The 22,158-nt window shown below is 50.9% G+C and overlaps 1 protein-coding gene across 2 annotated transcripts in view; it reads right to left on the bottom strand.

Annotated features, from left to right (window-relative positions):
• The window catches only part of LOC119957252 (collagen alpha-1(XI) chain-like), a 282,576-nt gene that overhangs the window by 35,853 nt on the left and 224,565 nt on the right, over positions 1-22,158 (bottom strand). For both annotated transcript variants that reach the window (XM_038785099.1, XM_038785098.1), the window contains 10 exons: positions 20,037-20,090; positions 18,878-18,931; positions 16,845-16,952; positions 13,796-13,849; positions 11,331-11,384; positions 7,781-7,834; positions 5,641-5,694; positions 3,955-4,062; positions 2,609-2,662; positions 1,007-1,060 (listed from right to left, as the gene is read on the bottom strand). In XM_038785099.1, the coding sequence (XP_038641027.1) occupies positions 1,007-1,060; positions 2,609-2,662; positions 3,955-4,062; positions 5,641-5,694; positions 7,781-7,834; positions 11,331-11,384; positions 13,796-13,849; positions 16,845-16,952; positions 18,878-18,931; positions 20,037-20,090 (648 nt within the window). The remainder of the gene's footprint in view (positions 1-1,006; positions 1,061-2,608; positions 2,663-3,954; positions 4,063-5,640; positions 5,695-7,780; positions 7,835-11,330; positions 11,385-13,795; positions 13,850-16,844; positions 16,953-18,877; positions 18,932-20,036; positions 20,091-22,158) is intronic.

The following is a 22,158-nucleotide window of genomic DNA, read 5'->3' on the forward strand; positions in this document are numbered from 1 at the left end:
TGTCGCAATGCTGCATACGGGTTTGCCAAACAACAATTAGGCGGTTAAGTCGGGGAGAATTACAAAGGGGTAGCACTCGGGACATGTCAGGTATTCACAAGGATGATTGGTGACTATTTGGGGGGGGTGGGGTAGGTGCAGATAGCGAGTCAGGGTAGCTGGAGAGTGAGATTGTTTTTTTTTGAGTGATTAACTTTAAGCCCGGATAGAAATGGACCATTAGAAATTCTGGGCCTAGACTTTTCTCTGTCCCTGTCACCGAACATTTTGAAGGAAAAAGTGCTTCGTCAGTGGCTAATTTAAGCTGAATGCACCTCGCAGCCAGACAGGCTAATAATTCTGTCACACCTCCCTACCCTCTGTCTGTCACGGGGAGAGGAAGCTGTGGTGATTGGTAGCTGCTTATCATCATGCAGAAACCTGCACACAACCCCTCTGCCAGTTGGGGGAGTGAGTGTCGGAGTATTTTATATCTATACACACACTGAGATAATTGACCTGTGGGTGGTGGGTGGGGCAGGGGAAGGTGCCGATTAAAGTTAACAGAAGGAAAACCTGATACTGATGTAACTGTGATGCAATGGCTAGGCCAGAGATGTGGCGTAGGCTACTGAGATATATATATATATAGATCTGTAAATAAACGAGAATTTTCGTTTTACAATTAACATTCCCTGAAGTAAGATTCTCCGGGTGACAGGCAAACCCTAAGGAAACCCCGTCTGCATGCCGAACCCTGAGCTAAACAGAAGGAAATTTAAACCATAAAATTAGGCCGCAATTCTGCGACCTCCGGGATTGACTTTTACCGCCGGCAGGGCATCTCCGCCCACGGGTTTCCCCATGGCGTGGGGTGGCTCCAATGGGAAATCCCGCCGACGAGCGGAGCGGATATGGAATCCCATATCGGCAAGAGACACGCGGCTGGGAGGCCGGAGAATCGGGGCCATGGTTACAAGACAACGTTCGATGCGTGCATGGTTTGGCTGGACTGTGGAACACCTACCGGCTGGCCAGGATCTCCAAGACTGCCTTTCTCACCAACTCCACCGTCTGTGCCCTAAGACAAAAATCAGGACATGGCAACGATCAATTAAGGTGCATGGGAAGACGAACAGAGACAATGAGGAGGTTTTTTTTTTTTAAACAGTGTTCGTCTGCTAAGAGGGTGGTGAATCAGATTCAATCGTCACCTTCACCTTTTGAATAAAAACTTGAGAAGTTGCAGGGATTTAGGGAAAGGGCAGAGGATTGGATTTAATTCAGGAGATCTACCAACGAATCAACATCCAGTCACGATGGGCTGAATGGCCCTCCTTCTGTGCTATATTCTAAGTAAGGCTTGGTGTGTTTAGTGGGAGAGGGGCGAAGAGAGGGAAGAAAGCCAACATTGCCAACCATCTGAAACGACGGAGTTGTTGGAAGTTGCGAGTTGAGGAATGTGACATTAAGTGTTGTACTGTCAGCATCTTTCACTCCTTTCAGATTTGCTCTCTTCCCAATTCTGCCCTGTCACAGCATGAACCTTCGTCCTTGCGCCATCTCGTTACTCAATGAGCAACAAAAAAAACCAAAGGCCGGTTCGGGGTGGGGGGGGAGTGACTGAATACGCCAACTCACAATATAGTCAGCCGTGCCAATGGCAGTTTCGAATGTATCACTAACTTGTGATCAGAGTTCCATGAGGCCTTGTAACCAGAGGCCTTGTGACTAGAGTTCCAGGAAGTCTTGCGACCAAAGGCCCTGTGACTAGAGTTCCAGGAGGCCTTGTAACCACAGGCCTTGTGACTAGAGTTCCATGAGGCCTTGTAACCACAGGCCTTGTGACTAGAGTTCCAGGAGGCCATGTAACCAGAGGCCTTGTGACTAGAGTTCCAGGAGGCCTTGTAACCAGAGGCCTTGTGACTAGAGTTCCAGGAGGCCTTGTAACCAGAGGCCTTGTGACTAGAGTTCCAGGAGGCCTTGTAACCAGAGGCCTTGTGACTAGAGTTCCAGGAGGCCTTGTAACCAGAGGCCTTGTGACTAGAGAGCCAGGAGGCCTTGTAACCAGAGGCCTTGTGACTAGAGTTCTAGGAGGCCTTGTAACCAGAGGCCTTGTGACAAGAGTTCCAGGAGGCCTTGTAACCAGAGGCCTTGTGACTAGAGTTCCAGGAGGCCTTGTAACCAGAGGCCTTGTGACTAGAGTTCCAGGAGGCCTTGTAACCACAGGCCTTGTGACTAGAGTTCCAGGAGGCCTTGTAACCAGAGGCCTTGTGACTAGAGTTCCAGGAGGCCTTGTAACCAGAGGCCTTGTGACTAGAGTTCCAGGAGGCCTTGTAACCAGAGGCCTTGTGACTAGAGTTCCAGGAGGCCTTGTAACCACAGGCCTTGTGACTAGAGTTCCAGGAGGCCTTGTAACCACAGGCCTTGTGACTAGAGAGCCATGAGGCCTTGTAACCAGAGGCCCTGTGACTAGAGAGCCAGGAGGCCATGTAACCAGAGGCCCTGTGACTAGAGTTCCAGGAGGCCTTGTAACCAGAGGCCCTGTGACGAGAGGCCCACGTCGCCTTGTCACCAGAGACCTTGTCATTTGAGCTCTAGGAGACCTTGTTGAGGTTTAGTTTCTTACCGGAACGCCTGGCTCGCCTGAAGGACCGGGATCACCAGGAAAACCAGCGGGACCCTGAGGACCAAAAGAGAGATAGAGGATAACAGCGAGTATTAGACAAGTGTGCCTAAAATAAGGCAAGAAATGAGCTTAGCTGCGATACCTCAGAATGGAGATTTAGAGTGTTATATTTTCATATTGCCTGTATTAATACAATGATTTACTATTTACTATGTCCGTGTATAAAATCAAAGACTATTACAGTACTCTGCACAGTGATATTTTTAACTTAAATGCCTATTTCTTTCTCAGTAAACCCTTGGCCAGTCACATATGTCAGCGTGGGTTTCCTTCGGGATTCCTCCCACTGTCCAATGATGTGCAGGTTAGGTTCAGGGTATATTGAAATAGGGTGGGGGGGAGTTGGGCCTGTGTAGGGTGCTCTTCCAGAGGGCTGGTGCAGATTTGATGGGCCGAGTGGCCTCCTTCTGCACTGTAGGCATTCTCTGATTCTAACTCGCTGGGACGGATAGCTCCAAAGAGTCATAATCTTCTGAGCGAAGTCATTTCTCCTCATCTCAGTCCTTAACGGCCCTTTATCCTGAGCCTCTGACTTTGCCTTCCAGATCCCCACCCAGGTTAGGTGAATCACCCTCCCAGCATCTACGCTGTCAAGCCCCTTAAGAATGTTCTTTGTTTCCAGACCACCAAATCTCCCATTTTTCCAACCTCCGAGGAATATAAGCCTCGTCTCCTCACGGGATAATCCCTTTCTGCCTGGAACCACTCTAGTGAGATAAAGAGGAAAATGCTGGGAAAGCTCAGCAGGTCTCACAGAATCTGTGGAGAGAGGAACAGAGTTAACGTTTCGAGTGTCATATGATTTTGCTACAGAAATGACAAGAGGAATATTTTAGACTGTTGAAAAATGGAGGGGGGGGGGGGGGGATGGTCAGGTAGTACAGCAAGGGGAGGTCTGAGATAGGCTAGAGGTTGGGAGAGATTAAATGACAAAGACGTCATGGAATAAAAGGCAAAGGTAGTCGTGATGGTTGTAGTAAAGAAATAAGTGACTGGTCTAGAGAAGGTGTCAATAGCAGCAGAAAGGACAGCCCTGTTTGAAAGCAAAAAACACAAGACAAGATATCGACTTACATTTGGTACACAAACAAAAACCCAAATCAAAATGGAGGGCAGGGTTGACGGCCTGCGGTTGGCAGGCCCGATGTTGAGCCCAGATGGCTGTGGAGTGTCTCGTGAACCCTCGCTGCACTCCCTCTGGGCCTCAGCCATGGACCCAGGGCCTGGTTGGAAGAACATGCGGCAGCTGCGCGTACACACATACAGATGACAGCTGATCAACTCACCACACTGCCTTTGCCTCCATCTTCACCTGGAGGACCTTTGACCCCCGCTGGCCCTGCTGCACCTGGGGGGCCCGAGTCACCTTTCTCACCAAATTCACCTTTTACACCCTTAGGGAAGGAAAGATGTTTTTGAAAAAAAGTTCGGATTCATGTTCAGCATAAATTTCCAAACCTTTTTCTCATTAAATCGCCTTTGATCAAAGTGTCAAGGGCAGGAACCTCACGGGAAAGACAGTGCACCAAAAAATAGGAAGCTTTGGGAAACGATGTTCATGTCCACAGATCTCTGAAGGTTGCCACTCTAGTGGATAGAGCCGTGAAGAAGGCCAATGGTGTGTTAGTGTTTATTAACAGGGGGCTTGAGTTTAAGAGCCGCGGGGTTATGCTGCAACTGTACATCACCCCGGTGAGACCACATTTGGAGTATTGTGTGCAGTTCTGGTCACCTCACTATAGGAAGAATGTGGAAGCATTGGAAAGGGTGCAAAGGAGATTTATCAGGATGCTGCCTGTTTTGGAGGGTAGGTCTTATGAGGAAAAGTTGAGGGAGCTAGGGCTTTTCTCTTTGGAGCGGAGGAGAATGTGAGGCGACTTAATAGAGGTTTATAAGATGATGAGGGGGATAGATAGAGTGGACATTCAGAGACCATTTCCTCGGGTGGATGTAGCTGTTACAAGGGGGCATAACTCTAAGATTCAGGGTGGGAGATATAGGAGGGATATCCGAGGTAGGTTCTTTACTCAGAGAGTGGTTAGGATGTGGAATGGACTGCCTGCTGTGATAGCGGAGTCGGACACTTGAGGAACTTTCAAGCGGTTATTGGATAGGCACATGGAGCACACCAGAATGACAGGGTAGTGTGATAGCTTGATCTTGGTTTCGGACAAAGCTCGGCACAACATCGAGGGCCGAAGGGCCTGTTCTGTGCTGTACCGTTCTATATTCTAATGTATTTAGTATCTTTGATGCTCTTGCACCGGCAGCTGCTTGATGATACCATGTAGACCCTGAATCAAGTCTCTGATTAGATGGGCTGAATGGCCACATGGCGGTGCAGATCAGGGATAGGCCGAGGTCCCTTGTTCAGTCTGAGCGCGGAATCTCCACCCCCGCCTCAGTCAGATACTTTCTGCTGGGTTCAGATGGCCTCACTCTCTCTGACCACATGGGAGGGGCGAGTACCGTGGCGCAAGTTGATGGACAATTTTGTCGACTCTCTCCTTCGAGGAGTCACCAACACTTTCCCCCAAATCATCAGGCAATGAGTGGTATGGCTGAGGTGGACAGCTCGGAAGCACAGAGAGCATAGATCTTCGGGAGGGCTTCAACTGAAGACACGAGAAAGACAGGCAATTCTTTTAATGGTTTGTTTCGGCTTTTTATGCTACGGGTTTTTTTCACCTGGGGCGGTATTCTCCGGCTTCCAAGCCGCGTGTTTTTTGGCGCCGCCCCGTTCGCTGGAGGCGGGATTCCCAGCTTCCACCGCGGTGAATGGGAACTCCCACTTAAACCTGGCCACGCCCCCGGGGAACCCAGGGGGTCAGGGTGCCGTGCAGCAGGAGCAGAGAATCCCCACCCCAGCGAATGGCCCTGCAGTGAGATTTCGCCGGGGACAATGAGAGTTTTCCCAGTTCGGAATGTGTTGTCCCGTGCGCTGTGTGGTTGTCGCGGTGCGGGATACTCACGGTGACTCCCGGCTCTCCGGGTGAGCCCGGATCTCCGGCCTCTCCCCGCTCTCCCTGTCGGGAAGATCAAACACAATGGTCACACAGAATCGAGTCTCTCTCTCTCTCGACCAAAGCTGCAGCTGACTCTAAACGGGCGTAACTATAGAACTGACGCCATTAAACCGCTGAACCCGAGGCACGAGGTGTCTCTCCGGGAGGGACGCCAGGCCAAGACTAAAGGACCAAGCCGTGCCACAAGGCTGTGATCCGTAAATGCGGTTTTGTGGAATTCGAAGCCAACTGCATTTCCTCCTTCCCAGTGTTTCCTGAACTTCAAAGCCGTGGATTTCTATCCTCGTATTGTTCTTTACTTTAGGAATTTAGGATACATGCAGTAACAAGTATATGAATTCAGTGAATTCTCCTGCAGCTACCTCTAGTACGATGTCCTCGAGTACGACTTACTACCAACTGACAGATCTCTCGAGTCACGTGGTGGATCTCTACCACCACCTGCTGGTCAGAGGTCATACCGATAACTACATACATTGAAGTGCGCATGCATATCACCACAGACAGTAAGAGGCGTGATGCCATAATGGAATAGAGTTCTTCAGGTGTGGTCAAACCAGGAAATCTCCCCGCTTCAAAGTGCTTAATCTCTCTTTGGCAAAGCTCTGCGGTTCTGGAAGCAGCTTGACGGCTTACTCGATTTGCTGTGCGGCAGGTGGAGCTGTTCGACGCTGAAAGGGATCAGGGCCCATCCCGATCATGTTCGCGTACGCCTTTCGTATTTGTAACTGGCTCGGCCAGCCTGCTCCTGCTCTCTGAACCCTTTGCTACATCTCCTCGCGTGTTCCTGCTCAGCTTCCCAATCGCTACGACCTTAACACCGCAATGTTCTTTCTCCTGATTTTCGCCTCATCCTCTCTGCTTCCAGCACAAGCCCTGATTTGATAACCTTCTGTTACTGATTCTCCAGTGCGAATAATCTACTAGTTACCCTCTCAAAGCATTGCGCCTCACTGCTTCAGTGAACCTCCCCAGTGTGCTTATTGGTGACTGTTCCTCCCACATCCCTGACATCATCCATCGGCATTTATCATGTTGTCTGATGAATACGGCAGTTTCGGAGCAGATACGAATATTAATAAATCACGAGTATTTAATTATAGCAGTAGGTATTTGCAGGAAAATTGTGAAGGACCAGAAACAGTTCGCTGATCTTAGAATGCTAGACCTGCCGGCCATTCGGCCCACCTTACTCTGCTGGCTCTGGGAAAGATCTATGCAATTACTTTTCCTCAGAGCTCTGTAATTTGCCTCGCCTTTCGGCACATAGGCATTAAATTCCCCTTTGGAAGTTGGCTGCTGAATCTGCTTCCACCGCCCTGCCAGACAGCGCATTCCCGATCGTAATGACCCGCTGCGTAAAATGAACTCTCACCCGCCACCCCCCCCCCAGCAAAGGTTTGACGTGACCATCAATTCACTCGGAACACGATTGGAAGTAAACTGTGGTTTTAATAGTCTTACAACTGAGCCTGCCTGCGACCAGAAGAACTGAGGGCAGGTTCACACGGCTGCAGCACTTTATACTTCCGGTAGTGGGAGGGGCCATGGGCGGAGCCGAGGGTGGAGCCCTGTACAAGCTCCTCATCTCCCCCTATGGGCAGAGCCGCGCAATGGCTCACAGACAGAGCCCACAAGGACACAATACCATACAATACAATACAGTGTGAATTACATTCACCACAAGCTTCATCACCGATTGCCTTAAATCGGAGTTCTCTGGTTACCGACCCCTCCTGCCATTGGAAACAGCTTCCCCCAATTTCCCCAACGAAACACCTCGGACGTTTGAAAATAAATTGGGAGGTGTAAAAGCACCACTTTTAGCGAGGACTCCAAATGGCCTCTCAAAGAGTCTGAGGACCAAGGCCTTTCTTTCACCAGGAGGCCTATGAGTAGGCCTCAAAAGATCATCTGCATCCTTACCCCTTCCCCCTGACCCTCTGTGGAAACTGCATTCTGGCTATTCCCCACAACCACCTGACTCTGCTCCACAACCGCCTGGTGTCAAAGGTGGGGCAGGATTAGTGACGGGCCGCGGGCCGCGCTCGGGCGTAAACATCAGAAACAAAACCGACTCACTCACCTTTTCACCCACTGCTCCCGGGGAGCCAACACCTCCTGTGAGGCCTGGAGGGCCCTATGAAGACATGAAGAGAAAACATGAGTGCATATCCATCGGCCAGCAGTCACCCGGTAAGCATACGTCCTTTCACGAAGAGGATCTCAGGAACCACCATTTTTCGAGGCTCCCCAAAGATTATACAGAATTCATATCACAGAAACTGGCCTCTCAGTCCAACTAGAATTTAAGCTGGCAGGTAGCCCCTCCCACTCCTCGTCACCTCACCCTTTCATTGTCATCTTGGATTTTGTTCTCTCTCTCACGTACAACAAGCTTCCCTTAACCGTACACATTCCAATCACATCAATAAGCTCCCTGCAGCAGCCAGTTCCAGGTACTATCCGCTTACTACCGCCATGAGGGGCGGGGGGGGGGGGGGGGGGGGGGGGGGGGGGGGGGGGGGGGGGGGGTCCAAACCCTGTGGCGTTTTCGGCCAGCAAAGGGTTTGAGTGCAGGGTGGAGTAAGGTCTCAAGGAGGAGATTGGTCCACCGGTCAGTATGTGTTGAGGAAGAGCATTTCTTTGGGTACCGAAGCTAAACTTTTTCCAATCTGCCGTCCATTGATCCCAACACATCTGGACGGTCACCAAATAGGGTCAATTCTTGGGTCAGGAAGAGAAAGGGGGTTGACTACACCATGTACCCAGGCTGCTGTATATGTTTCTTTCCCCCAAAGGCGGTCTACAATCGAGAGGGGTAAGGAACATACTACTCCAGAACACCTTTGTTAACCCAAATGCACTTTACAGCAAATTAAGTCGCCGGGAACAGAGAATGCCAACGGCCGGAGAATTCCGCGCCCCCACCATTTGGAAGAAGAGCAGCAGGGAAATTCTCCCAGTGACGTGACAGTATTAATCCATCGACCAACATCACCCAAACTGATGATGCAACCGTTCTCGGGCTTGCGGGATCTTGCTGTGCGCAAATCGGCCGCTGCGTCTCCCACATTACAAGAGCAACGACACTTAAAAAAATAACATCATTGGCTGGACTCTGGGATTCCTGGGGGGGGGGGGGGGGGGGGGGGGGGGGTTCCAGCCACCAGTCCACCCGGGACCAAATGGGTGAGCCAGCGGGTTTTGTCATCGTGGGCCCCGGTAGATCGTTAACCTGGGTTCTCACACCGTGAGAAAGCCAACCACTACATCAATTTCTACTGAGGCAGTCATTTACAGTGGGCCGGTGTCTGAAAAGCCAGTCACATCACACCATTAGCGTGCAGTAAAATTGCAGCGTTCCCGGGGATCTGAATGGAAACACAGCTCCTTTGGCAGGTTTGGGAATATATTGCCCAACACTCCTTGCCCGGGAAGTGGTACAGTCTGCGAGGCGATGGTGCCCCCGCAACTTTCATTCCACAAATGTTATGTTGAGGAGAAGCAAAGTCCAAAGTTGCAGCCTGTGCCTCAAACAGGTTTTATTTCCAAAAAACAGCAAAGTCACAGACTCCCCCAGTTCCTCCTCCCCCTCAGTGTCCCAGCGGGCCCCGCTGCTATTCTTTTGAGTAAACCAATTAAGACAAATTAGCAAATTGAGGGACAAATTAAAAAGGCAGCCCCCCCCCCCCCCCCTTAAAAGGGGTACTGCATCAAATTAAAGACAATCTCAATGGAAACCTACACTGGTTTAGCACACTGGGCTAAATCGCTGGCTTTGAAAGCAGACCAAGGCAGGCCAGCAGCACGGTTTCGATTCCCGTACCAGCCTCCCCGAACAGGCGCCGGAATGTGGCGACTAGGGGCTTTTCACAGTAACTTCATTTGAAGCCTACTCGTGACAATAAGCAATTTTAATTTTCATTTCAAGACCAGAATCAGGAAGGAAACTTGGTTGATGTGAAATGAAAACGTGCTCCTGGTGTGTGGGGGGGGGGGGGGGGGGGGGGGGGTGGGGGTGGGGGGGGGGAAACGGTCAGTAAAACACCCCCAGCCACTCCGGTGCCCACGAGACACTGACGGCGGTCCCCATTTTAAGTGTCACCTCCCTATAATGCACCAGAAATATATGCACGCAGTTAATTTTGCCTGAACTCACACACACACACACGTACGTGACTCCCGCACAACACACACACACTGCTGAAGCATCTGTTGTTTGCTGTTACACTCCCCCGTGCACCAGAGACCTGCAAAAAATATGTTGACTAAACAAAGTAAATAATTATGCAAATAAGAGATTCCTAAAGAGCCCATCTCCGTCTGTCAATTGTCTCCCAGCAGAGTGGCGGCTGTATCTGAACACACTGAGGATTCACACGCACAGGAGGCTGGATTTATTCCCTCAGTTACTTGTAGTTGGATTGTAGAGGAAAGGTAGGGTTACATTTCTGTAGCGCCTCTCGCCACCTGAGGACATCCCAATGTGCTTTGTGGCCGGGGGGGGGGGGGGGGGGGGGGGGGGGGGGCGGCGGGGGCGACTTTACTTATCTACATTCAGGGCTGGGACCCAATGGATTTCTCCACTCAGAGAGTGGTGGATCTTTGAAGCCCTCTCGCCCAGAAGGCTGTGGAAGTTCAGTCATGGAGCGTGTTCAAGACAGCGCTCGACAGAATCCCCGATATTTAAGATATCTGAAGAACCTGGGGATAGAGCAGGAAAATTGTATTGAGCTGGAAGAGCAGCAATGATTTTGTTGTCTGGCGCAGTGTGTTCGAGGGGCCGAATGGCCTACTCCTACTCCTATCCCCTAAGTCCCTAAGTGTCACTGTAATGCCGGAAGCATGACAGCCAATCTGCACACAGTAAGATCCCACAAACAGCCAATGGGACGATGACCAAATCCCTTCAGTGAAAGTTGGCGGAAGGATAAATATTGACCAACACTCTGGCGAGAACATCCTCTTCTTCCAATAATGGACGTGGGTGAGTGAGGATCCTTGGCGCTGTGAGGCAGTGGTGTTGACCACCATGCCACCCATCGTAGCTGATCTTTATCTCAACTCAATCTACCTGCCTTAGTTCCATAAACATCAATAACGCTATCAATCTCTGTTCTGACCTCGCCCCAACCTCCGACGTCCTCATGTGGAGAGGGAGGGGGGGGGGGCAGCAGGGAAGGGTTCCAAATCACTGTGCTACATTCTGAACGAAATTGTACCAGCTTCCTGTCTTACAACCTCCTAAGTCTATGGAACATCTCCCCCCTCACCCCACACACACATCCCTCTCTGTCTTTCAGACAAGAACAAATATTAAACACATTAACCCAGCCCAAACCGCCATTTCCGGATAGACACTCATCTTTTTTTCCCAAACGTGGTGGTTTCCAGCACCCCCATCCTCCACCTATTACCCAGAATTCTCAGCATGTGAAACCACCTCCAGAGGTCGCGGGCAGAGATTCCATCGGACACTTCAAGAAGGTTCCAGATGTCTCTCCCCAGCTGCGCCACGCTTGATCCAAGTAAAGCTCAGACTGTGCGAAATGCTCCTTTCTTTCGCCAAGCTGGCCAACGTGTCTAACCCCAAGTTCAGTGAGAAGGGAAACAAGGAGAATATGATGACTTACAGTGGCACCGTTGGCACCTGGAGGACCTCTTGCCCCTGGGGAGCCGGGCGGACCCTGCAGACGAGGACATGATGAGAGAAGCGTTAACTGGTGCTCCGCGATAACGGGTTTTCGTTATGTTCTAAAACCCCCGTTCAACGGTATCCTTGCAGTCAAGAATAATCAACATCCAGAATAAGCATTTACAAATTCGTTAGCTCAAGTAAGTGTTTTGTAGTTGGTGGGTAGCCTGTACTTTTGACCCACACATGAAGGGGAAGGGGGGGGGGGGGGGGGGGGTGAGTGTGGGGGAGACATATTTTGCGAATTGGTCCTCAGTCAGAACAAGTGCAGAAATTGACTGGGCCTTTCTTGTGGCCCATTAGTTTCAACCAAGCTCCGAAACTCTCAGGTTAAAATCAACGTCAAACAGACACTTCCCAAATCGATACAATCTGCTTTGACAATCCGAGTAAACTTCCCGATCTGTTGTGTGTGTGGAAAGGGTGGGTTCTGATTTGGAACTTTCCGTCGACCTTGGTAAACCGGTTGACCTTCTCGACGTTAGGCTACTTTGTCGCAAGGCACTTCCATTCGCTGAGGAAGGTCGCACGGAATTTTAGCTCATTCATTCACGGAACGTGAGCATCAAGGGCAAGGCCCGCATCTGTTGCCCATGCCTAATTGCCCTCGGCAAGCTGGTGGTGAGCCGCTGCTTTTGAGCGCTGCTGTCTACATGGTGGGACATTTCCGGAGTGGTTTCCATCAGGGAGGCAGTGGCGCCGTGGTATTATCGCTGGATTAGTAATCCAGAGACCCAGAGTAATGCTCTGGGGACCCGCGTTCGAATCCCACCATGGCAGATGGTAAAGTTTGATTCAATTAAAAAAAATCTGGAATTAAAAATCTACAGACGACCATTGTCGATTGTCGTAAAAACCCATCTGATTCACTAATGTCCTTTAGGGAAGGAAATCTGCCGTCCTTACCCGGTCTGGCCTACATGTGACTCCAGACCCACAGCAATGTGGCTGACTCTTAATTTTTTTAAATGTATTTGTTCATGGAATAGGGCGTCGGCTGGGTCGGCATTTATTGCCCATCCCTGAGGGCATTTATCGTCAACCACATGGCCGTGGGTCTGTAGACCAGCCCAGGTAAGGACGACAGATTTTCTTCCCTAAAGGACATGGGCGGAATTCTCCGCTCCCCACGCGGCGTGGGAGAATCGCGGGAGGGCCTCCTGACATATGTTACGCCCCCCCTGGCGCCCCCAGCGATTCTCCCCCCTCCCCGTTCGGAAAAATCGTCGCTCGTCGTTTTTCACGGCGATTTCTCCGAGCCCGATGGGCCGATCGGCCGGCCCTTCACGCCCGTTTCACCACGGCAGCAACCACACCTGGTCGCTTGCATTCGTTGAAACGGGCGGCAGATGCCCGTTTGGGGCATCTAGGGGCCCGATTGGGACGGGAGCACCGCGACTGTGCTCGGGAGGGGACAGGCCCGCGATCGGTGCCCAGCGATCGTCGGGCCAGCGTCCAAAACAGACGCACTCTTTCCCCTCCGCCGCCCGGCAAGGTCAAGCCGCCACGTCTTGCCGGGCAGCTGAGGAGAAAGACGGCCACCACGCATGCGCGGTTCGTGCCGTCTGCGCGATGAAGTCATCCGCGCATGCGCGGGTTGGAACCGGCAACCCGATTACTAGTCCAGCGACAATACCACTAGGCCACTGTCTCACCTTAAACACCCTCAGGAATGGGAAATCAATGCTGGCCCAGCCAGCAAACAGCCACATCCCATAAACGAATAAAGAAAAAACCCCAGCGACGCGCTCAGCCATTTAAGAGCTGGCAGACCAGGGTAATGGAATCCGAGCAAGGACAACAGATTTACTTCCCTGAAAGTGCATTTGTGAATCAAATGGGAGTTTTCCGACCATCAAAGATGGCTGTCATGGCCGCCACCTATCAACTCGGGGCAGCACGGTAGCATTGTGGATAGCACAATGGCTTCACAGCTCCAGGGTCCCAGGTTCGATTCCGGCTTGGGTCACTGTCTGTGCGGAGTCTGCACATCCTCCCCGTGTCTGCGTGGGTTTCCTCCGGGTGCTCCGGTTTCCTCCCACAGTCCAAAGATGTGCAGGTTAGGTGGATTGGCCATGATGAATTGCCCTTAGTGTCCAAAATTGCCCTTAGTGTTGGGTGGGGGTACTGGGTTATGGGGATAGGGTGGAGGTGTTAACCTTGGGTAGGGTGCTCTTTCCAAGAGCCGGTGCAGACTCGATGGGCCGAATGGCCTCCTTCTGCATTGTAAATTCTATGATATCTATAAATTCTATGATAACTCCAGATTTAATTATTGAATTTAAGTTCCCACCAATTGCCCTGGAAGGATGTCAGCCTGGTCCTCTAGATTCACACTCCAGACGTGCTACCGCCACGCCACTCTCTACCCATGGCTCCCGTGTGACGTTAGACTCCACCTACCATTGGCCCAACGTCTCCACTTTCACCTTTATCACCAGGGGGTCCAGGCAGTCCCTGCAAAACACAAAAGGCTGGGTCAGCACCATGGGGAGTGAAAGGCAGTCAGTTCCACTTCATTTATCCATCCAAATAGTTTGATTGCGAGCTTGTCATAGATGTAAGAACAGAAACGGCGAGTCTCACCTTGTGGGGCAAGGCCTTAATGGAGGGGAGTGGGGGGCAGAGCTGTCATCTCACCTGAGGCAACAGATATTTTACTCACCAGTGACCCGATAATGAGTTCAATGACTTGTTAATTGCTAGTTTGAGGGAGGAACATTGGCCAGGAGATCTGGAGGACACACTACTGTCCTCCTACCAATTCTATACGACCTTCAAAGACCAGTTGAACACAAAAGGTACAACCTCCACCTAACATTGCAACCAGAAGATGTCACGGATAGTGCATTATTCCCTGGGCATTGCACTCCGGCCTGGGGGGAGAGTTGGCCCCATAGCCTTCCGATTCAGAGGCAAGAATGCGACCAAATCAGCCAAGATGGTTCTCGCAAAGTTCAGGCGTGTATAGACATCTGACACAGGAGCACTCCAGCAGTCCGTGGAACCCTCCGCGTGGACTCTACATTCATCAAATCCTAGATAAATAAGTGCCGGGTCCTAGATAACCGACATCGCATTCAAACAACAACTTCCTACTGTGCACCGGGGCCTTCCAGGGCCAGCTTGTTCCTGCTGCAGTGCTGGAAACTTTTATTTGCTCAAATTCGCCTGTCAAGTGCTGTAGACCTTGAGGATGCATCAAAAGAACTGGCCGACAAAATGAGTTACTCGATGCCTCTAACTGGAACGGACACACAAAACAAACCCAGTTAAGGATGGCTTGAGATTCCGCCTGCTGACACCGCCTGGCTGTCAACCTGCTTTATGAACAGAGTCACTTTGCTCTCTGCTCGATGACAGATAACACCTCTGAGGAGCGGGTCAGAGGTGACACACGGACCTTTCGCCTTTCAGCAATGAAGGATGGCACCTCTTCCCAAATTGAAGCCCTTTGTTCCTTCCATTTGGTTTCTCTGCTGCAGGAGAATGATGGATGGAAACCCCCCCCCCCCCCCCCCCCCCCCCACCCCCCCCCCCCCCCCCCCCCCCCCCCAACCCACCCACGAGGCTGCAGAATGTTGGTTCACAGACAAGAAACCTTGTCGGCAGACTGATAACTATCAATCTGGAGATCGGAGGCAGCGAGCTCAGCTTCACCATTTATTGGGTCATATCAATCATGCCAAAGTTTTCTCATGTCTAAAAAAAACACAGGAGGTTAGCCAATTCAGTCTTCCGCTCAGCCATTGGCTGAAAACGCCCTCTGTTAGGCCCCAGACGTGACTGTCCCAGAATCCGACAGCGAAGAGAGAAGCGGAGAGAGGGAGAGGGAGAAACAGAGGCAGAGAGAGAGAGAGGGAGTGAGGGAAATGGAGGCAGAGAGGGAGAAACGGAGACAGAGAGAGATACGGAGACAGAGAGAGAGAGGGAGGGAGAGAGAGAGGGAGGGAGAGAAATGGAGGCAGAGAGGGAGAGAGATAAATGGAGACAGAGAGGGAGAGAGAGAAACGGAGGCAGAGAGGGAGAGAGAGAAACGGAGGCAGAGAGGGAGAGAGAGAAACGGAGACAGAGAGGGAGAGAGAGAAACTGAGGCAGAGGGAGAGAGAAACGAAGGCAGAGAGGGAGACAGAGAAACGGAGACAGAGCGAGAGAGTGAAACAGAGACAGAGAGGGAGAGAGGGGAACGGAGGCACAGGGAGAGAGAGAAACGGAGGCAGAGAGGGAGGGAGAGGAACGGAGGCAGAGGGAGAGAGAGAAACGAAGGCAGAGGGAGAGAGAGGAACGGAGGCAGAGAAGGAGAGAGAGAAATGGAGGCAGAGAGGGAGACAGAGTAACGGAGAAACGGAGGGAGAGAGAGAAACGGAGGCAGAGAGGGAGAGAGAGAAACAGAGGCAGAGGGAGAGAGAGGAACGGAGGCAGAGAGGGAGAGAGAGGAACGGAGGCAGAGAGGGAGAGAGAGGAACGGAGGCAGAGAAGGAGAGAGAGAAACGGAGGCAGAGAGGGAGGAATGGAGACAGAGGGAGAGAGAGAAACGGAGGCAGAGAGGGAGAGAGAGAAACAGAGGCAGAGGGAGAGAGAGGAACGGAGGCAGAGAGGGAGAGAGAGGAACAGAGGCAGAGAGGGAGAGAGAGGAACGGAGGCAGAGAATGAGAGAGAGAAAAGGAGGCAGAGAGGGAGAGAGAGAAACAGAGGCAGAGAGGGAGACAGAGTAACGGAGAAACGGAGGGAGAGAGAGAAAAGGAGGCAGAGAGGGAGAGAGAGAAACAGAGGCAGAGAAGGAGAGAGAGAAACAGATGGGTGATCATAGTTCCAAGTCAGGAATGTGGAAGGGAACTCGCAGATGGTGCTGTTCCCAAATGTCTGAACGTGAGAACACTGGAACAGGACAACGAGGAAACCACAATCGATCTCCTCGTGGGGCCCGTGGACTCCGAGTCTCCTCGGTAGTGAGCGAAGGTTGGGGCTGGTAAAACCGAGCATACGCAAAAGCTGGCCCAAGCAGGACAGGGCATGTTGGTTGTCCCAGTGGGGGACTCTGATTTACACATAGTTACTGCCATGGGCAGATTTATTGTGAATTAAATAAATCTTTATCCCTCCTATCACTGGGTTTCTTGGTCATTAAACTCCGAGTGTGGGGTTGATGCACGGTCAATTGTACAAAGACTCAGATTGGCTACAACTGTGGCTTTATTGCAGTGAGATGCGTAGCCTCCTACAGCAGCTGGCGAAATGGCAGCTGAACAGAGGACACGCATATTTATACTCCTCTTCCTGGGCGGAGCCAGCAGGCAGGGGCTACCAGTGAACCTGTAATACAGGTTCTACCTTACATCACCTAACACAGGTGCAACAGTGGTTTACCACAGGGGTCCAGATCTGAACCCAGTCACTCTAAATGGGGTCCCCCCCCCCCCCCCCCCCCCCCCCCGCCTTCCCGTTCAATTACCTGAAGTCCAGAAGGACCAGAGGACCCTGGGAGCCCACGGATTCCGTCATCGCCTTTCTGGCCTCGCATTCCCTGATAGCCTCTGGGCCCCGGTACTCCATCAGAACCCTATACGGACACACAAAACACAAAGGTTGGCGAACTGGTGGACTCAACATTCTTAAAGGACAGGGGGGTGAATCGAGTGATACGTGTCTCGCCGTGATTTGCGGTTCTCCAGAAATTCCGAACTGTGGACTGATATTGTTGCTTGGTAACCTTAACTATTGTGGAGTAGTGAGTGGTGTGAGATTCTGGATATCTGTATGCCAAATCACTTCCTAACTCTTCGGATAATGTTACAACACCTCTGAATGTCACTGACTCCCAAAATGCATTTCATTCCAACCCTAATGGCTGGATAGCTAGATCGCTATGATTACAAAACACATGTCTGCAGCGTGACTTTGACATTGGAATCTGAATGGTCCAAATTGTTCCCTTAAAACCTCAAGTCGCAACTGAACAAGTAATGGCATAAAAGGAAGACTGTTATTCTTCAATCTCACTCTCTCCTGTTGTACAGCCAAGACTGTGAACACACCCATCTCTCTTTTATTCTCTCCCTCGCTCTCACTCTTGCTTTTTCTCTCTTGCTCTCCCCAAGACTGTACGCCGCTCTCTATCTCGTTCTCTCTTTCACTCTTTCCCACACTCTCTTGCTTTTTCTCTCTCGCGCTCCCCCAACACTGTACGCCTCTCTCTATCGCGCTCTCTTTCACTCTCTTCCTCACCCTCCTTCTTGTTTTTTCTCTCGTGCTCCCCAAGACTGTACACATCTCGTTATCTCTCCTTCCTTCACTCTCTTGCCTTCTCTCACTCTCCCAAGACCGTACGTCTCTCTCTATCCCTCTCTTTCACTCTCTTGCTTCTTCTCGCTCTCACTCTCCCAAGACGGTACGCCTCTCTCCATCTCTCTCTTTTGCTCTCTCCCTCCCGCTCTGTACAGCCGAGGGCTGCACGGTAGCACAGTGGTTAGCACTATGACTTCACAGCACCAAGGACCCAGGTTCGATTCCCGGCTTGGGTCACAAATCCTGAAATACATACTTGTTAGGTGAATTGGACCTTCTGAATTCTCCCTCAGTGTACCGAACAGGCGCCGGAATGTGGCGACGAGGGGACTTTCACAGTAACCTCATCGTAGTATTAATGTAAGCCCGCTTGTGACACTAACAAAGATTATTATATTATTATACACCAACCTCCCAGCTCCAGGGGCTGGTTTAGCTCACTCGGCTAAATCACTGGCTTTTAAAACAGACCAAGCAGGCCAGCAGCACGGTTCGATTCCCATACCAGCCTCCCCGGACAGGCGCCGGAATGTGGCGACTAGGGGCTTTTCACAGTAACTTCATTGAAGCCTACTCGTGACAATAAGAGATTTTCATTTCATTTCATTAGGTGCTGTGCCTCAGAGGCATTATACCCACTGTGGCACAGGGGGTGCCCTATCTGCCCTGTCTCCATGGGGCACAGATGAAGTACACACACATTTCTAAACTCTTGCATGCGAGTGGCAAAGGTCCTGTGCAGATTCCTCCGAGCTTCGATTCAGAGTCAAATTAATTCAGTCATCGAGGCTGCCCTGGTCAAACTGTGAAACTTTAAACAACATTGTCAGCACCACGATCTGGTCTAGTCCATTAAGCCTCGCCTTAAAAAAGATTTGGAACACCTCCCCCCCCCCCCCCACTTCACAAAACAGGGCCTGAGTGGAAAAAAAGGTCACATGTGACTGGAAATCAAATCAATATGGTTTGAAATTTGACCTATTTCACATTCCCCTGGAAAATATTGAGCTGAAACTTGACCTATAGCGTCAACTCCTGTCACGACTCCAGCTTTATCGGGCCATGTCAACTTGTGACAGAACTCGGATTTGTTTTTCTGACCTTTCACCTTGACCTTAATACAATTCCTCTGGCCCATTATGTGGAGAGCATAAATGAATGTGCAATCATATCATCGACTCAAACACAATTGACACTTACAATGGGACCTGGGTGTCCGATTGGACCTTGTATTCCTATGGGCCCTGGGGGACCCTGTAATGGAAGAGAGAAAGAATGTTACATTTACAAGACGATGAATTCATGTTGAACTGGAATCGATCCTTCAGACCTCGCTCCCCCGCGAATTAATCAAACTGTGAGTGCAGCCGGATTCAACTCAAGGCAAGGAATCTGACTGGTGGAGGAGAGGGATGGCTTTTGCCCACAGAGAGTGGTTTGAGGACTGACCTCATCATGGAGGGAGGGCCGAATGGCCTCAGCAACAAGTTTAACAGAAAGCCCCTGGGCAATCCCGAATCACACATGTCAGAGCTCTTAACGACGATGCACCATCATTTAAAAACTCAAGTCACCTCCAAATTTGAACAGAATACCTCCCACCTTAATTCCTCTGATATATATCTCTACTTGAGTGCCTTTATATAAAAATATATAATGGTGGCACAGTGGTTAGCACCGTTGCTTCCAAGCGCCAGGGTCCCGGGTTCGATTCCTGGGTTGGGTCACTGCCTGTGCGGAGTTTGCACGTTCTCCCCGTGTCTGCGTGGGTTTCCTCCGGGTGCTCCGGTTTCATCCCACAAGTCCCGAAAGATGTGCTGTTAGGTAATTTGGACATTCTGAATTCTCCCTCTGTGTACCCGAACAGGCGCCGGAGTGTGGCGACTAGGGGATTTTCACACTAACTTCACTGCAGTGCTAATGTAAGCCTACTTGTGACAATGAAGATTATTGCTATTATTAAGTCTATATAAAATATATGTAAATAAGTATACATTCAAATGTACATATCCAAATGTCTAAAATCTAATATATAATAAATATACACACTATATATTATTGTCATTCTGCCCATTGATCTCGATGGAGGCAAAATCAGCCATTCTGCCCTCATGCAAATTACAAGCAGAATCAAAATTGGTGACTAGCCATTCGGTATTCAGTGAGGGCGGTGGGACAGCATTGAGGGGGATTTGACCACTTTTCTTCAAAACGTAACATGGGATCGTTAACGTCGCGGCGATCCATTGGAATTAGCGGATGAGATCTTCGGTAACGGGCTGTATCTGATTCTGAGTGTAGCGTGACCGACGCTCCCTTCACGGAGAGTGTGTCAGAGTGGGACACAATCTGTACTCACCGACTCTCCCTTGTCACCTTTGCTGCCTTTCTGTCCCGGTTTGCCCAGATCCCCCTGTAAAGCAGAAACAGTCAAAGAAATGGGAAAAGCAAATGCAAACAATCGAGGCACTTACTCACCCCGCCTCCCTCCCCCCCCCTCCCCCTCCCCCTCCCCCCTCCCCCCTCCCCCCCCCCCCCCAACCCCCCATCCCCCCGTCCGCCCCCCCCCCCCCCCCCCCCCACCACACCCGCCGAGACCCTCTTACTCCAGAGCACGTGCCCGTTCCCAACTCCTCATTTATCATTCACTGCTCCGTTTAATCTGATGGGCCCCAGTTCTTCCCAGCCCCACATACAGGCTTCTGGGAGGTTAAAGCAGTAACCCAGCTGAGGTGAAGCTCTTCGATGTTGCTCAAAGAGCTGGACAATTTAGGTCGGTGCCACATTGAAATGTCATTGACCAGTCAGCCATTGGCCAATGGCTACTTTCTTGGCACGATTGGATTGGAAGGTGGGAGCTCTTCATCCGTCCACGTTTTTGACCAACTCTTCAGCCCGGCGTCTTGCCTCAATCGCTATTCCAGGCAGCCATCATCCTCTTTGTAGGAAAATGCTTCTGGAATCTCGGTGTTCAGGCCTCTGAACAAATATTCGCTGCACTATGCAGCCTGTTTGATGTATTAATAATCACAAATTAAATAAAGTATTTGCATTGTCACACCATCTGTCACAAGCTTTGGACATCCCAAGTGTTTTTTAGCCAATGATACGACGGTAGCCTTTGCTGCGTAAGATGGTGATTTGTGCATAGTGGTCAGCTTTGTGGCCGCAATTTTCCTGTGGTTCCCGCCAGTGGGATACTTGAGATCCGACGGCAACCCCCCCCCCCCCCCCCACTCCCGACTTGGCTTCCCCAGAGGTGGAGGGTGCGAATAACGGGAAACCCCCATTGACCGCGGCGAGACTGGAAGATCTCATAAGAACAGGGAGAAAGGAGTAGGCCATCTGGCCCTTCGAGCCTGCTCCGCTTTTAATGATCTTATTCGGAGTTAACTCCACTTTCCCGCCCGAACACCATAACCCTTTATTCTTCAAAAGACCATCTATCTTGATCTTGAAAACATTTAATGAAGGAGCCTCAACTGCTTCACTGGGTAGGGAATTCCATAGATTCACAACACTTCGGGTGAAGAAGTTATTCTTCGCCAGGCATTCATTATAGCTTCGTGAGGTATTCATTCTCAGCCAATGGCAGTTCCACCATGGCAGGGAGGAGTGGGAAATCTCACCCTATGTTGGGCATCACCTCATAATTTTCTCAGCCCACTCTCTTCCTCTGCGGAGGCTGCCACACCAGAAAGGGGCCCCTGGGCCTCCCCAGGCGATGGACAACGCACTTTCTGAATTATTGTCTCTGTCGTAGTGCAAGAACCCAATTTACACATTGCAATATTCCCACGAACTGGTAATGACTGGGTAATCTGGTTTCTTTTGGTGATGTAGGGTTGTGGGATAAATATAGACCAGAGTCTAAGGAGAGAGAGTTCCCTTGGTCTTCTGGGAATAATGCCACGGAATCTTTCACATCTACCCAAGTATCTGTGATTAAACTTGAACCCGTAGCCCTCGGCTGAGAGGACTTAAGCACTGCCGAAACTTTACAATCAAGCAGGTTGACCTCAACACTTTGGGGGCGATTTCTTCTGTCTGCAACCTACCATTTTCCAGCGCAACGTGCCGTCATCCTGGGGGAGAGGCTGAGTGTGGAAATGAGTGATTGATGAACAGTAGGTAGCCCGCATTGCACAACACAGAGGACTGAGGCCGTCAACATTTTCAAAGTGTTCAGCATTGATGGATGTAACTAGGCAGGATGCCTTAGGGTGGACCCTACAACTACACCACGGACAAGGGCCGGGATTCTCCGCAGGCTGGATGCTCCGTTTTGCCGGTGCCCCGGGGGGGGGTTCCCGACGGCGTGGGGCTGCCCCACAATGGGAAACCCCATTGACCGGCCAGCGTACCGGAGAATCCCACCGGCTGGTCGGGGCAGAAATGTGGCGTGGCTAAATTGCCCCTTAATTGGGAAAAAAAAATAATTAGGTACTCTAAATTTATCTTAAAAAGGATTCAAACCTCTT

This window comes from Scyliorhinus canicula, chromosome 25, assembly GCF_902713615.1.
Source record: "Scyliorhinus canicula chromosome 25, sScyCan1.1, whole genome shotgun sequence".
NCBI lineage: Eukaryota > Metazoa > Chordata > Chondrichthyes > Carcharhiniformes > Scyliorhinidae > Scyliorhinus > Scyliorhinus canicula.